Below are 17,545 nucleotides of genomic sequence, written 5' to 3'. Positions count from 1 at the left end.
AAGAAAAACATGCATTGGATTATTTTTAAGGTCTGGGTGTAAAAAAATAAGTTGTTATTTGCTGTCAGAGGCCTACGATCTCTTTATTTGATCCTCGTCGTTAGATTCAATATACAGATTCAAAATAATCAATGTTTAATTATAATAATTTATTAATATGTAAATAACATTACGATAGCGAAAACCAACAATAGAACCGTGAATCGCTAGACAATATTTATATTTAAACTTATTTAGTAATTTATTATATTAATATATGTACAATGTTATTTGCCAGCGCAAAATATCCACGTACAAGTCCATACTTAATATTTTTTACTTTATTTACTTTTGATCGATAAAATTTTCGTTTTATTCTATAACAGTAGGTAATATTTATATATTTATATTATAGTAGTCTACAAATAATTTACTTTTATTAAAGTTGACGGCAGATAAAACACGAAGCGACCGTCTACGTGTTCCCTTGAAAATTACTCTAAAGACTTTGTTTGACTAGATCACTTTGTTTATTCATTTAATCATATATTTATTTATTTATTTATTTATTTATTTATTATTTATTGACTGCTCGATCTATATGCTCACGCTACAACGTGGAATAAATTTAATAGACTCTTATAAAAAAATATTAAGAAGAGATGAGCTACAACTTTATCGCCGAATAATTTATATAAATATACGCACGTATTGTTATGTATACATATATTTATATTTATAGCTTGTTTAATAAAAGCATCCGGTGAATGTCCAAAAATATTTATAAATTATAACAATTAATGCCTACGAGTGCGTGTAATATTTAAATACTATATTTATATTTATATTTATAGGCAATTGTGCGCAGTCAATTAAACAATCTACACACTTAATGGCACAAAAGTGGACAGACGACTTTTTTCCATTATTAAATAAATAACCGGACACTCTTGCTAAATAAACTATTTTAGATTTATTTTCATATTTATTTATCCTGGATGTGCTGATAGTATTCGAGTGTGATATTTATATTCTACTTTGATCTCTTATCGGATCATTTATATTTTTGACATTTTAAATTATTTGTCAATATCCAAATTTTGAATATTTAATTTTTACCTCAAGGATAAATTTAAGAGTTTTACGACAGTTCCGATTTTTTGAATAATTTGTAGAGACTTTTTAAAATAACTCGATTGAAAATCAAAGTTGAACATCAATATTCGATTTTATACGAAAAATTAATAAAGTCGCATTATTTGCACACCGCTATTTATATTTTTAAAATATTTTATTTAGGACTATTGATTCCTTTATTTATTTATTTAAATTTTTTTTGTCAGTTTGTTTACTCTCCACGTCGAGCGGGTGATGCAAGACAGAGCTAGGTACACGAGACCATACTAACGCAAAGACTTGTTCCCAATTCCAATAGTTTAACGACAGTTATAAATTATCTGAGATTTATTATTATTTTTCAGTTATTCTCTACTTAGTTTTAATAAATAACTATAGGCTAGTTTTAATTATTTACTTTTTTAAATCTATTTGACAAGAAACTATAATTTATTTCGGCATTTTTAATCACACGTAGAATTCATTCTTTGGACCCAACTCGCACTCGATTTCTTGCTTCTTATGCATCTCCACTATCTGCAATTAAATTATTCATATTTTTAAAATTCATATCATGAATCAGATGCTGCATTCATTCTTAGAAAAAAAAAAATTACCCCATTCATTTCCTTCTGCAATTCCTCAAGCTGCTCATTGTGTATCATCTTGAGCTTCTCTCTCTCCCGATTCTGAACCATCTGGGCAAATTTACGCTCCTCCATAAATCTCTTGGTATTGTTCTGCTGTTTTTCTCTGAGCCTCCCCTCCTTGATACCGCGACTCTTGAGAGTTTTGTCGTTCATCACCTCCCGAGTGCTCTCTACCGAAAGCCTGGCTTGCCGAGCGTTTAACTCCTTGATCTCTCTTTCGTGCCTCGTCGTCAGAATCTTGCACTGGTTCGCTTGGGCAGCCAGACAGAGTTTGCGCAGGTGCGTCCTCCGATCCTCCAAGTGGCTCAGCACCAGGTCGCGTTCCTCTCTCCGTTGTCTCTCCGTCAGATGGGACCACTGAGTCGTCTGCTCTGAGACCGCTCTACGAACGATCGGATCCCTCGATAATTCCGCTTTGCTGATTTTTTTTTTGTTATATTACGTATAATTAGATGACTCGATTGTTTTTAGTAATTAAATCAATTTAACCCAATATTTACTTATAAACTAATTAGCATTGCGTAAGACAGTACACTAATTAATTACTTGAACAAGCATTTGTTGGTAATTTTATGGCATAAACTAGAGTTTTAGTCTCTAGAAGTTGTAAAGTCAACTATCGACACCTCAATGCCAATTTTCTATAAATAAATACTTACTTTTTTCCCTTTATAAGCTTCTCTATAGCAGCGCACTGCTGCTTCTGGACGGTATTTCTTTCTTTTGACTGGCGTTTCTTGAAAGACTCCAACTCTTTCTGCTGCTTACGGACTAATTTTTGGTAAGATTTTTCTTGGCTCAGTGCTTCCACGGTTATTGGCTCAAAATCCATTGTCTCTGTAATAAACAACCGGTAGAAAAACATCTGGAAATAACATGTAGTGGGAATACAGCTCAATGATTAACTATCAACCTCTCGGCTTAGCGGCTTCATTAGATCGTGCTTGAGATGAATCCCCTGATAGCTTGCTATCGCCTTCATCTAAACCCCGTACACGGGGCTGTGTTGGAATTTCTGTCTTTCTCGGCGCTCGTGGAGCCGTTAAGGCATCCATGAACTCTGCAAACCAGAAATTAGAGATAAAATAACAAGATACTTATCATCAGTGACAATCAGCAAATAGTTGCATACCTTGGAACCCATCGGGCACGTAAATTTTAATCTCAATGTTGCAAAAGAGCATAGGGAGTGACATGGGGAAATTAGCCTCTGTGCGCAGTGCAATGTGCCGGTACCCGGACTGCAACCCATCCAGAGGAACAATCCTCTGACCAAGAAGCTTTCCATTGGACTCGTCGTAAACCGCGAACCTGAGAGCCGCCAGATCCGGCAGCACGACTTTCCTGAAGAGAAAAGGCTCCTCATTGTAAACCGGATTTAGACCATTTGCGGGAACGACTCGGGTACGGAACTCCTTCCGGATCGTGTCTGTTGGCAGCCCGTACATCTCCACTTCAACGTAGGTGCCAACTTTTTTGTCAGACAGAAATTGCCCGGCAATAACCTAATGCAGAACGAGACCCTTGAGATAATTAGTTCCTTTGACTGGGTCAAAGCTATCCAAACAGAAAGGCCAAAAGGTTTAGTGGTTAATTAGAGTACCTGGACGCTACACGAAGTTGCGATAACACCATCAACTGGACTCTCGGCAAACGGGTCGAAGCTTCGATCAGCACGTCTCATAAAGTCGGGCTTTAACAAGTAGCCTGACGATCCGTTATATTCGAATTTCCCTTGGTTCAATTGCATTGGGAGGTCGGCCGTTTGAAAATTCAACGAGACCATTTGGCACCCGGCATTCCAGAAGACCTAACCATTACGAATCGCCACACATTTCAGTTCAAGGCTTTTTATTATTTTTATTTTTATTTTATTTTTTTATATGAAAACCTATTGATTTTGTTGTTTGCGCAGTATTACCTGAGGCATGTAGTTTGATGAATCAGCTCTGGTACCTTTTGGATAGATTCTGCTCATCTGCCGTTTGTTGTAATTGACGAATTCAATTGCCGAAGTCTTTAGATGATTGAGGCCAGTGTTTTCGGCGAAGGAAGACATGTGGTAGTGCATATTTTTTTCTATCAACAGATATGTTTTCATAAATTACCAATCACTTAAGATTTAATCATTTGGAAGATGGTGGTTAAAAGTGTCTTACGTTCGGCCTCGTCGAAACCTTGAAATTTTATGGGTTGTGCATAGTTTACCATGGAAGATAGCCAGGGATGGACGTTGGTAGTACTGCCGGTGTAGGGTTGCACGACAGCCAACTCGATGCTGTCACCCAGACCAGTTGGACCCACGCCAGAATTTGATGAGTTTTGCTGAACGGCAACAACGTCTACAACTGCAGAGTCTACCTAAATTTATTTAAGATAATGTTAAATAATTGCTTTCATAATATTTGTCTCTGAGAGTTATCGATTAAAAAGATGGCCACCTAGGGAATCATGAACAGGTCAATAATGTGTTTTTTTTTATTTAATATTATTGTAAGCAGTTATATTCTGAACATGAATGAGCATTGATATTACGGTTGAAAGACTCAGTAGAGTCTCAACTCAAAAAAAGTAAATTGATTATTGGAATGCATTGAGTATGGTAAATAATGTTATTAGTAATTTCCGGTTTATTCAGAATATTAAAAGCTACCGGTCTTTATGAACGACCTATAAATATAAAAGTTACCGATTGTTGTTCAACAACTCCCGCCACAACAGCCGGTGCACTAGCATCCTCTTTGATCTCATCCTCGATAATAAATTGACCTTGTTTGAAGAGCTCTAATTCTTGTTTCTCAACCTCCGGTTTCAGTCGCTTATTCTTGATGAGAATCTTACGCTTGAGAAGACTCGGTGGTGGGAGCGGCACACCCGGTTCCAACTAATTCAATTCACAGAGTACATCAAGTTAACTCAAGTAAAGAGGTAAGAGTAAAAAATATCCATTAGTGAGACCACCAAACCACTATCGCTATTACACCTAAACTTTTTTAGCATCAATAAAAATCATTTATTCTATCGGATACCCTCAGGATCTTTAATCCTATTAGTAGCTAATCTATTGAATAAAAAAAAACGTCCTGATGCTAAGTGCTAACTGGGGCTGAAACATAAATATTTAAATAAAAAAATTATAATTAGTTACCGGATAATCTTTTAGTGGTTCTTTTAGCAACAAGTCGCCTAATATTTCATCACAGTATTTAGCTAATTTGTACTGTTGAGCTTTGCTGCAGTGATTTTCAAAGCTCAGTATCACCGGGTACTCAGACGTCACAAATGCCGTGTCCCGGACTGCATAAATAACATCTTTGAAGAGAATCGCCGTGCACATTGCTTTCCCATGAGTTATTATCGGTTCTTCGTCTTCACCTTTCCCATCCCAACAATCCAATTCGACGCACCTGCAAGCAACCAGACAATCAATTTGTTACAATCACTATCCAGATTAAATTTCAACTATTGTTGATGATGACAATACCTGCAACCGGCGAGCAGAACCTGGCGATACATTTCGACGCTAGATTTTCCGCCAAACTGTCTGCCGCTCAAATAAGTGTTATGACTGGAATTGATGTAATAATGGGCCAGGGGCTGATCCATATCCATATAGACGTCCAATCTGTCAAGAAAAACTGGAGCGTTCTCATCGGACATTAAATATCTGATAAATCCGTCCTTAGTCATTGTCTCTGCGGATAAATCGAAGAGGGTGAGACGGAAATAGTGGCATTATACACTAATCGATACGGGCGTTACTTAATGGTTTGCGAAAACATACAAATAAAAATAATAATTATAATGGCAGAGGCAGTGGTAGTGGCAGCGACAGGGGCATAAAAGAGGAAGAGGGTCGATGGAGAAAAGGGTAATGAAAAATGTAAATAAAGGAGTATTCCATAAAAACTCACTTTGATTTCTATAGCTTTCATTCTGCTCGTAATCATTAATTATTTCAAAAGCTCGCTTTTCGTCATAAAGGGGATAGAGAATTTCATTTAAAGTTGGGTCACGTTGTTTCTCATTCAGAAAAGTTATCAATTGTTCCAAATTAATTGTATCTGCTTTGCCTTGGGTTCTGTAATAATTTAAGTTTCATTTTTTCTAGTGATATATTTCATACGGTAGCAATTACTGAAAGTTTATTGAGCAAATAAATTTTAAAAAATACAAACATGGATTGAAAAAGTTCCTCGATGTCATTACGTGGGCAGATTTTATGGTAGAGGGCGTAAAATGCATCAAATGTGAAGTCGTCTGGCTCTATGACGTCGTTCTGAAAAAAATAAATACCAGAAATTCCTTTGTTTCGGTGAATGTTCGTTTTAACGAGTAGTCGATTATTTATGTGAGAATTATTGATCTCGAGTATGTGGAGAAAAAAAAAAAAGTCTCACCTTGCCACTCGGCAAACCCAAGTCAGACAGACACTGATAGACCAACTTCTCAGTCTTTCCAGAGGCAAAAGTTCTTGCAACAACCTTCACAGGAACTTTTCCATTGGGATCAACCAGCATTCTCAGTCTCATCCAACTTGACAAAAAGTTTTGCAAAACAAAATTTACTTTGTTGATAATTTAATTTACAACTCGTGTTTCATACTGACTAATTATCTTGTTAACTAATTTTGTAAGATAATCACTTTATATAACTATATAAATTTAAACTGTCATGTATCATCATATTTAGCAACATCTAGTTAGTAGTTTTATGTACTGCTGCTAAATATACTCTTCGAGATACGCTAAATTAGAGCGAAGAAATTCAACGATATGTCTGTTCTAGTTTCCGACAATTTAACAATGTTTTTCAACAGTCATTCGAAATTACTATTTATTGTTGTGAACAAACTGAAATCAGTTTCAACAAGGCAGTATATGGCTGTACGATAATTAATTTTTACTGAAACGGCCTGTGGCGGTCATATTCAATTTTCTTTTTATTTTCAAAGACCATATAAAAATTATTTCTTATTAAACAAGGCTATAAAAATAATTTCACATATAAAGACCATTTATGGCTAAATAAAAATTAATATCTAATTTTAAAAAACTCCGATATATATGGCTCTATGAAATTTATACATATTACCGCAACCGTACATGGAACAAGGCGCAAAATGGGTTCCCAGATTTTTTCAGTCTGCACATAGAGGCAAATAGTGAATTTTCAAAATTAAATTTTTCAAATTTTACCCCACTACAAATACTTATTTGATAACTAAAGAAAAGCAGAAATATTGAAAAAAATCCTTACTATTTTTTTTTTAAACACGACCACCCCGTATTTAAAAAAAAAAAAAAAAAAATAATAATGAGAAAAAAAAACTTACTGTTTTTTTAAACAAGTCAGCGGACATACATTATTGGCTTTGACATTGTGAGTGATACGTCTTATTCCAGCTAACCATATCTGCAACAATGTCAATTAAATAAAGTTTATATGATTGTTATTATCATCAAATGACTGAAATGTGTATGATTATGCGAGCGTTGACAGAAATCGGTGATTAGAATTTTGTCGGCGGATTGCGTTAATGCCAAGTGACTCAGCTAAAAAGTTGGCGCCCATTCATTTAACGCAGATGTATCTGTGTAATAGTGACGTCGTGAGTATCCACACGGACTTTGCTACTTGGTAGTATTCAGTTAATGCGAATAAAGGAAGTAAAGAAATAGTATAATGTTTAATGTGTTAACTCAGTGTTCTGTGGAGCGTTTTGTTGTGTCTTTAATGTTTAATTCTCGTGTAGTGGACAAGGAAAATTGATTAAATTGATTTACCGGCTCAGTTGTACATCATAAATCATCTACTCCCACGTCCGGGCAGCAATAAGTCCACTCGGTATTCAAATTCATTTTAAAATAGAATTACATGTATATTTATCGGTTTTACTTTTTATAATTTATATATACCACGTGTTCCTTTACCGCCGAGGCTCCCGTAAGCTTACATTAACATTACCTTCGATGTATTCACGTGTTTCACTTAAATATACAATCAAGAAAAATAAAGAAACGAATTTTTTAACCTCATTACTTTATGCTCGCGGTTAATATTTCATTATTTTTATTTCATTTTACTCTACAATACACATTATTTACATTTTCCTCGACTTATACTACCGGTAGCTCAACCGTTTTCTCAAAATAATTATTCAAATTTTAAAACATCCCGCTAAAATATATGCTTACAATAAAAACATACATTCGTGAAATTTTAAATTTAAATTATTCAAATTAATTAACAATAAAAAATTACAATATTTATTTCCCGATCTAAAATTCCGATTGTCGAAATTTTGATATTTCAACTACAAATTTTATTATAAAAATACGATACGATAAAAAAATTTGCACAGCTGATCAAACTCAGATAGTTGAAAAAAAAAACTATTGACTATCTAATGAATGGGTAATAAATTACCTTAGCAGTGTTAACATCAGGACAGACAACATGTTGGTAATTAATATTTGTGTAATCGACTCCGGAACATATGGCAAGACTTTTATCATCAAGTTGTTCGCCGTGCTTGCCTACCAACTTATCGTACAGCTTCGGATCCTACAGACACAAACAAACATCAATTACTATTATTATCATTATGAAAATAATTATTAGTGAACTCGCAACTCTGAGTCCCAAGAGCTAGTATCCACCCACAGTCACACGAATGCATATTACTAATTGTTACAAAGTAATTTTTTTCACCTTGGGTACACCTCCAGCCCGTATGTCGCTCACTTGACACAGCTCGATGACGTCGCCGTCCTGTTAACAATACACAATAACCCATCGATCGATGCCGTATTTTAAATATATTTAATCATGCGCTGATTATTAAAACAACTATTTTAATTATAATAGTAATACTAATAGGGGGTGAGGGGGGGGCAAAACGCAGTAACCCCAAACTTTTGTAAAAAAAGTTTTACCCCCCCACCCCCTAATAATAAATGTAATAGTAGTGCATACCTTGCCCTCGCTTTGCCAGTAAATGAAAAACCCATACTCATCAACCTTGAAGAGACAATTAAGCTCGAGTTCAGTATTGTCCTTCTCCTCAGTCCACCGATCAAACACACATCCATTGCGCAGAGCCTCCGGTACCTCGATCTGCCAATTAAACTCAAACCTCTTTGTCATATTGTTTTTCCAGTTGTTGTTGTTATTATTATTAATAATATTGCTGTTATTATTTTATTCAGTTGCTCTTGGAGAGCTGTTTCTGCAATTAGGAAGCCAATGGTTCACTCAAGCTCTACCTCTGCAACAAAAGTTTCTGTTACGTCAGTGCCAGAGGTAGAATAAAAGTAATATAACATTTAGATGATAAAAATAATAATAATAATGATAATAATAATAGAGATATATATGAGAGGATTTTTATTTAGGAAAAAATATTTATAAACACTAAATGGATTAGGGGCCGGGTAAAAATTGATGGTGAGTTATTGAACGGTTTAGTAAATAATCCAATTAGAGTTAAGGCTGCTTTGTGTGGACCGGCAGGACAGACAGCGGATTTCCCCACGTGTGATCCACATGAGCTGTTTAATTTTGTGCCTAATCGGGCGCACGTCACCCTCGGCTGGGAGATAGAGGACCCGAATTTTAGGTTTTGGAGCTCGACGAGTCTGCTGGAAGTCTGAGGAGGCTTTCATGTTCACTGGCCCGCGAGATCGTTATCGAGTTGTAAAAATTTAAACGTTATGTTTCTTATTATTATTATTATTACGATATTTTTTTTCGCTCCTTCTTTGCCGAGCGGCTTTTTAGTTTTATTGCCGCTTGTTACTTTTTTTCTGACCTCAAAGAAAGGTTAAAAATTCCGTTTCATGTATTTACTGCAGTCTGCTTGACAAAAGATTTGTATCAACTACAAACGCTTGTCTACACTTGTATTTTTTTTTTTTTTTAATGTCAAGAAAAAAATGAGTTTTCAAGCTTGATGTGCTTTTGGCTATAGAAAATTTTATATATACACGAAATCGATAAATAAATATGTGAAGATACTGATAAGTATATTTTAATTAAATAATGCTATTTATCTAGATAAATAAATTTAATTTACAAAATTAATTACTTTTAAAATTCGTTAAGAAAGTTTTTAATAATAAAATTATTTTTTTCATCAATCAGCGGCTATATAGACACGATTAAAAAAAAAACCTTGAAGAAGATTTTTTATCTAAGATGATAGAAAAAAAAAGCCATTGAAAATACGGCCGTTAATTATTTATAGTAAGCGGTTTTTGTTTTTCTTTAGAATAGTATTAAACTGTCTGGAATGTAAATCTCGACTTAGACAATAATAACAATAATAATAATGATAATGTTGAAAAATTTTAAGTCAAGGTGCGTCAGAGACATTGTTAACACAAGATCTAAATAGCTTCTATACTAATAAAATTAATTGGTCGTTATTGTTTGAGGAGGGATAAATATAGAGAATAAAAGTAAATAAGGGAAAAGTACAATAAGTAACTTTGGATGATATTTGAGGTCATACGGAGAAATGGATTTAGCAAATACGTCACTAAGTTAAACATCTGAGACCAGTGCAGAAAGTTTAGTTGTATTGGGATTGCTCTACTCTGTGGATTTAGCTGGTAGATGTGTAATGTGGGAATATAGCTACGTAGTAAACTCACCGTTAAGAACTTTTCTTTCGAGTGGAATATCTCATTTTAGTGTGTCGCTGCACCTGTGGAATTTAAAACAAACTCATCACCATCAAATGTTTTATGGATGTATGAATTTTTCACTATTATTTGTATCAAGGTTCCGTAAGTGCGTCAAAACTCGTCAGATATCCTGGATTTTTTTTTTCTGTACCGCAACTTTTAGATGTTTTATTTTGTAATAGAGAGTTTGTCGTCTGTCCCACCCCTGAATTTTAAAATCTGTTCAGTGACTTGGTCATAATTTCGCTGGGATATGAATTATACAAAAAATTTCGTGCAAATTTCGATTTGTAAGCATCGAATTTTAATTGGGTTATTATAGTTCAAGGCTACTTCATATTTTTAAAAAGGGGAGGGGGTCTAAGAATGGCTTTAAGATAAAATATTTTTCCGTATCATTTATATAAAAAAAAAAAAAAAATAAAAAAATAAATAACAAAAACAGTTTATGGTTTGATCGCGGATATCCCGAAACGATAAAACCCAGTCACAATTACCTAGCTCGCGTTATTGCGATCAAAGTACTGCATGATATATACAATACAATATGATATGATGTGTAACATAAATTGAAATAGTAAATTATACGAGGCAGATATGAATATCAATGATTGAATAGACGGTGAGCGTAATGTGAGAAAGACAATGGGATTTAATGGCGTCAGTGTCAGTGGTTCGGATGCACTAATCTTGTATCAACATTCGAGCATGACTGAAGGTGTTAGAATTACTGTCTGTGTAGATGTATAACGCGTGTAGAAAACTTATGAGTATATTATTATTATCATTGTTATTATTACTATACATGATATCTGGGCCGAGAGAAGAGCTGAGCCCTGGGGTGCGAAAAATACAAAAGTCGGTTGGTTCTGCGTTGACATTTAAATGCAAATGTATGTACTCATATATGTTGTGATAACGACAATGGTGATTAATCCTTGAAATATTTGCATATATATATATGGGACAATATTCATCCTGACGTGAGTATAATCCCATGAGTTTAGTAAATAAATTCCAGATAAATGAAATGACGTAAATGTCATAACTGTCAATATATATATATGTATATATTTTTAAATTCATTGAAACGATTTAGAGAGCGGTGTGCAGCTTATCGATTCAAACTAAAGATTTTCGAGGAGCTTAGCAATATTGACAATGCCTGGAATTTAAATTCAAAGTACTTAAAAAAAAATCCCATTGAGAATTTTTATCCTCGAGCTAAAATTACGGATAAACTATTCAAGATACAGTGTGAGGGTTTCGAAACAGTTTTATTGTAAATTTAATTTTATATAAAAAAGTTTGCATAACTTTTCCGATAAATTCAATATCTTAGACAGTATTTTTATTCTTATAAAACAAACAACTTGTTTTTATTCATGGCATGTTTGAGATAAAACAATGTCGGAAGTTTATTAGAAAGAAAATTTGGTTTTATCAAATCTGTCTATTTTCAATTGTACTGAAAAGATAAATCAAGTCGGCCTATTTTAGATTTTTTATGTTTAACTATTGCTCATTTTTCAGCCTTGTGTTCACTTCCCAGGCCTTTTTTCAACCGAGAAAAAATTTTATTATTATTTAGACTTGAAATTTTTTTTATTCGAAAGAAATAAAATTTAATATAAAAAAACCGCTTCATTATTTTATTTTATCCCCGAGACATTACTGATTGGAGTTAAAAATACCAATAACTTTTTTCTTGATTCCGATCATTATTTTTAAAATCGTATAAAAAAAATATTAAAATAATTTTTTTTCTATCTCGAGTTCCATTATTTTCGGCAAGGTCATCACTTTGCCAGCAGTAATTTATCGGATCCCGATAGCGTGGTCCATCGATCGAAGACTACGAGATAAAGTCCATTGTCATCATGTCTCTGAACTACTACTACTCCAACTATTACCATCGACTACTAATACTCAGGCGAAAATTCGTCATGTCACGAGGATGTGTTACTGTGTCCTCTTCTCTACTCTAGCTTTTATACTGACACCACTATCTCTTCTTCCAGTGGCATATTAAACACAATTCTACTCTTCTCATCTCTACTCTGTGACCTACTATAAACACCAATAATAGAACACGGAAGATGATTAATCATACTCGTCGATACTTTATTAAATGTTATTGCTTGAATAATCAGGAAATGGGCTCTGAAGATGTCTCATATTTGTATACATTGATATTATATACCCGCTTATCCACTCGCGCTCGTTTATTGACCCACAATCTTTTTTCTTAATTTACATTAAAAACGTTTTTATCTTTTCGAGATTAAAAAACAATTAATAACTGCGATTAATCACTCACTTTTTTTTAACAAATCACCAAAAAAAATCTACTCCGATATTTTTTATCTCGAGGAAAAAGTTTAAAATTTTTAAATAATAAAAGACTTTAAAAATAAATAATGACACTAAAAGTCAAAGATTTTTCTTACCAGTCCAGAAACAAGCTCGTGTGTGTGTCTGTCTTATAATACCTCATAAATATAAATGAAAATTAATCTGTAGTATAAATCGTTTGATCTCCAAGTTATGACTTACGACTGAAGGCATGAATGATTGACGAACGGAAATGAGATATTGCCGATAAAACAGCAGGCAAATCGTCTACTGTTCTCTGAGATCACGAACCAGGGGTCAATAACTCAGGTTCAGGCTTCGCTTCGGGCCTAATCGATCACAATCGCCCCTAAATTTATTCAAATTCCCACTTTACGAGCCAGTTATCTTCAACACTTACGGCTAAATCATTTTAATGCTACTTGATAACAATAACAGTACTAATAACAATAACAACAACAATGGCTCGAGCAATAGCTAACTCTACAATTGTACTTTACTTGAGAGTAATTTAATTCATTAATTAATAAATCATCCAGCTGAATGGCTGACACTTTGTTCGTATCCCTTGACTAATAAAATGTTACCGAATAGACACGCATGAGCAAAGGATACGCACACTTTGATGTGTTAACTGTGTCACAAGTGCCATCAAAGAGCACACTAAACTCATTGAGATGCAGTTAATACCACCTTCAATGTCTACGGTCTAACAATCAGCGGCAACGCAGCAAAAATAATAATAATAATAATAATGATAAATAAAATATTCCGAGCCTGTGGAAATGGAGACGGAAAAATAAAAAAAAAAAACAAACAGATAAATAAAATAAATATGTAGATATAATAAATAAATAAATTTTTAAGTGACTTACAGGCCAATGTGTGATTACCGGCCGTACAGCAGCACTCGCGAATTCATCTCGGACCCGTGCGTGTCACGCGCGGGCTTATCGTTTAAAGTTGCTGTAAGCAGTTACTGGGCACCAGGCCGACGAAATATGTAACGCATGTAGGGCTACATGTAACGAGGTGACACTGGCACTCCGAGTGGATGGAGATGAGAAAGAGAGAGAGAGACAGAGAGACAGAGAAAGAGAGAGGACGAGAGTGAGGACCAGAGGACGAGGAAGAGGAATCGCGGGCACAGACACTGCTGATAGAGAGCTCGTCAAGGCGATACACGGGCGAGCATCGAGCAAGCCAAACTGCCAGGAGGCCAGCAGAGGCCAGGTGCCACTGAATAGCTCGATACTACTGAAAATTTCATCGCGCGCATGTGCTGACGACACGAGCACTGCTGCTGCTGGTTCTGATACTACTAGACTGCTGGCTGATATCAGAGCTCTATCTACAAGCTGGCAGGTCTCTGCTGACCAACATCACCACTGTCCACTCTTTCAATTTTTATGTGGAATTATTTTTTTTTAATGATGATGATGATTAAAATTGGGCGAACCATGGGTTATAAATCGTAGGATTAATTATTTGTTACAATGGAACTGCCTTATCAGCGGCGGAATTCAATGGAGATTTACTTACTGGCAGCGGAATTTTGTTGGTTGATATGCTTGCGTATTGATCTATCAAAGGTAGGATACCGCCTGATGGAAAATTTTTTATTTTAATGAAAATTCCTTTATCAGTTGTTATGCAGTTAACATTTGGTACTTTTGATAAGGAAGAGAATTACTCATCAAACGAAATCTGATTAGGTCGACTAGGATAAAATTTTTTAAGACTTTAGATCTTTTTCTAAAATCAAAATTTTGAATTCTGAAATTATTTTGTATTGAAAAGTGATAGTGAAACTCAAAAAGTTTTGCTGAATTTGATAATTTATTTTTTAATTTTACAAAGCTGTCAGACGTAAAAAATTTTTATTTTCCCATCATTCGAATTTGAAATAGATCAAAAGTGAATAAATAGAGCGTAAATTTTCCCAAAATATGAAATTCAAAAATTTTTTATTCAAACGAAATATCAAAGAATTAGTTGATTGAAGCGCTCGTCAAAACGTGTTTTTCATCATACCAATTATCAAACTAAAGTTTAATTTAAAAATTTTAAAATTGGCAATATAACTTGAATAATTCAAAACCAACCACGATAGCATTTGCCCATCAGCTTTCTGTTGCACTCAAAGCCTTCATCAAAGATTAATTCCTCGGATCAAGTTTCCCGATAAAATGACCACCAACTTCTGATCGTAAATGCCTCAGGATGAATAATAATAATAATCCAAACTATCTAAATAAGTCAAACCGAACTCGCCTTTCTGCAAATATCGGTTTACATAATTTCGTCATTCTAATCTAATATCAATTTCGACATTTAATATTTTCCTATCACAAATATCCCGTTGAATAGCCAAATAGTTATCTAATAATTTCGCATAATACTCAGAATGCCTGTTATTGTTAAACCATCCGTTAAATGTTCTCCCTGTTTGGTTTCTGTTATTACTTCTGAATATTTAATAACAACCAGAGCTAATTGTAAGACAACTATTGACATTAATTTGGCGTATTGAACGGCTACAGTTACCCAAGATTGTTATTTGTAATTAGCAGGGTACTTTAAAATCCGGGCTGAGAAGTAAAGGGACAAGTGAAAGATATGATGATAGCTGAGAAGAAGGGGAAGCAGCCAAAGGAAAGTAATAATACTGATAATTATAATGTTGGTGGTAGAAACTTGCACAGTTACCTGGTACTGGCTGGTAAGTTAGTCTAGCTTGAGACAAAGAAGGTTATTATTCAAAAGGGTCGACAGTAGCGTTTTCACTTCTGGCAGCGATCCGTCTTATTTGCATTAATTATCGCGGGTTAAAGTTGTGCTTTGTACTTTGGTATCAAGACTACGCTGGTTTGGTTACTAGTTGCCAGGCACAGGTAGTGCTGCTTCTACTGGTGATGCTGGAGTATTATGAATCGACAGACTGTAGCAAGCTAAGTGAAGAGGGTTGTCGAGCTGTTTTCCTAGAGGGTCCTCACCCCAAAATTACTGGCATCCGTGTACTTGCCCGTAAATATGATTAATCATCTAGGGAAATTGGGGGAGCTTACCAGAGTCGCTTTTCATGTGAAATATCGCGATTCTTATGTTTCTTAGTATTAATAAAATATAATTTCTTTTCGCACTTTGCCGATTATTTTTATGTTGGGGCCAAATGGAGGGGTAATAAATTATATATTATTTATATCAAAATTTTCTACACTTTTCCTTTCAAATACTCCTCAGGTCTTATCATTCGTTTGGAAATTATAATTTTTATTTATCGAATCTATTTTTCTTAAACGACCCCATTTATCTCAGTTAGCTTGTTATAGCTATTATTAACGAGTTTACACGAAATTTTTGACGTCACCAGTGACTTTATTTCGGAAAAATTTAAATTACAGGCTGGCTTGAGGTAAAAATTTAAATTTGTCGAAAAATGTGTTTTTTGATACTATAATTTATTATCAACAATTTTTTACACTTCTCATCTTAATATATTAGATTTTAAGTACATATTGCATTAGATCCAACTTGTTTTTTTCTTTTTTTTTTTTTCATTTCTTTAATTTGTTTAATTATCTACACAAATTTTATTCATTACAGTTAATTAGCAAATTAAAATAGCTTAATTACTATGCCCTGTATAGACCTCTTTGAATGGTAGTACTCAATAATTATTTATTATCCATACATTTATTTATTTGATAGTAAAATTCCCATAAGAAAATTTATAGCATTTGCAGTTTATTTTTTTTACCGGCCTTAAAGTTCTAATTAATAAATAACATTTCACTCATAATTTTTTCCATTCACTCTAGTCCGACAATTTTCAAAATTCGGGCTCAGTTTAAATAATGAAAATTGTCGTTAACTTTATAAATTATTTTATCAATAAATAAACTAATTATCGAAAAAACTTAAATAATATTTACAAATACTTAATTCCAATTAATTTAATTAATAATAATTAAAATTTATTTTTAAATTGTTTAACAATTATAATTTTTTTTTTTTTATTGTATCAAGTATATTTATAGTTATATACAGAAGAAAACGTATGAGGTATATTAGAAAAATACGCGACAGTTTTACGCAAGATTATAAGAAACAACATTTTCAAAATGTTTTATTTCTACCAAAGAGTCGAAGCTTAATAATATTTTTAGTTTTATTTTCTTCCAAGCACTTGATGGCTACATTTTTATCGACTGTCACTTTGCTAATTTTGTTTATTACAATTACAGTTAATTATCATTATTTTTATATTTTTTGAGTCTATCACACCTTCAGTGGCTATTTTCTAATTTTACACCAAAAGCGTCATGTCTACAATTTTTGAGTTTTACTTTTTTGTCAACACAAAGTCAAATTCTAATAAAATTAATATTATTATTATTATTATTTACAAATGTACAGAGTTAAAATTTTAAAAGTCAAAAGCATGTCTTAGTTATTATTTATTGCGCGCGAGTTTATACACCGAGACGGAGTATTTAAATCAGCGAAAGCAAAAGAATTTCTACTCATGTGCTGGTAATTGATAATGAGTTAACATAATTGTTATTATTATTATTATTATTATTATGATCATTTTTCATCTTATTAAATACTTTGTGGAATCTGCTTTTGATATGTTTATTTTTGAAATTCGATGGGGATTTTTTTGAGGATAAATTATTATTCAGAATTTCGGTCGCAGAAAAGTATAATTATCTATTCCGTTGAGCGAAAGAATATTGCTGTTGTTTTTTA

The 17,545-nt window shown here is 33.5% G+C and overlaps 1 protein-coding gene across 5 annotated transcripts; it reads right to left on the bottom strand.

Moving 5' to 3' along the window:
- Positions 1–57: 57 nt before the first annotated feature.
- LOC103578753 (1-phosphatidylinositol 4,5-bisphosphate phosphodiesterase) lies at positions 58–14,014 on the bottom strand. Of its 5 annotated transcripts, none has more exons than XM_008559922.2 (20): positions 13,666–14,014; positions 10,403–10,455; positions 8,724–9,015; positions 8,460–8,519; positions 8,175–8,312; positions 7,081–7,160; positions 6,146–6,281; positions 5,924–6,024; positions 5,660–5,826; positions 5,230–5,440; positions 4,894–5,152; positions 4,435–4,629; positions 3,905–4,106; positions 3,667–3,824; positions 3,349–3,555; positions 2,878–3,250; positions 2,659–2,805; positions 2,405–2,582; positions 1,713–2,163; positions 58–1,632 (listed from the first exon to the last, which is right to left on the bottom strand). In XM_008559922.2, exons 3-20 carry the CDS (start codon positions 8,892–8,894, stop codon positions 1,564–1,566), a joined length of 3,303 nt encoding a protein of 1,100 aa, XP_008558144.1. In that variant the 5' UTR covers positions 8,895–9,015; positions 10,403–10,455; positions 13,666–14,014; the 3' UTR covers positions 58–1,563. The 5 variants fall into 5 exon arrangements, with proteins under 5 accessions (XP_008558144.1, XP_008558146.1, XP_014299881.1 ...); XM_008559924.2 differs by having other exon boundaries at positions 1,713–2,127; XM_014444395.2 differs by lacking the exon at positions 13,666–14,014 and adding an exon at positions 12,886–13,463.
- Between the last annotated feature and the right edge of the window lie 3,531 nt (positions 14,015–17,545).

Source organism: Microplitis demolitor, chromosome 4 (assembly GCF_026212275.2).
Source record: "Microplitis demolitor isolate Queensland-Clemson2020A chromosome 4, iyMicDemo2.1a, whole genome shotgun sequence".
In the NCBI taxonomy this organism is placed as follows: domain Eukaryota; kingdom Metazoa; phylum Arthropoda; class Insecta; order Hymenoptera; family Braconidae; genus Microplitis; species Microplitis demolitor.
The sequence above is the reverse complement of the archived record's forward strand: the minus strand, read 5'-3'. Positions and strand labels throughout refer to the sequence as shown.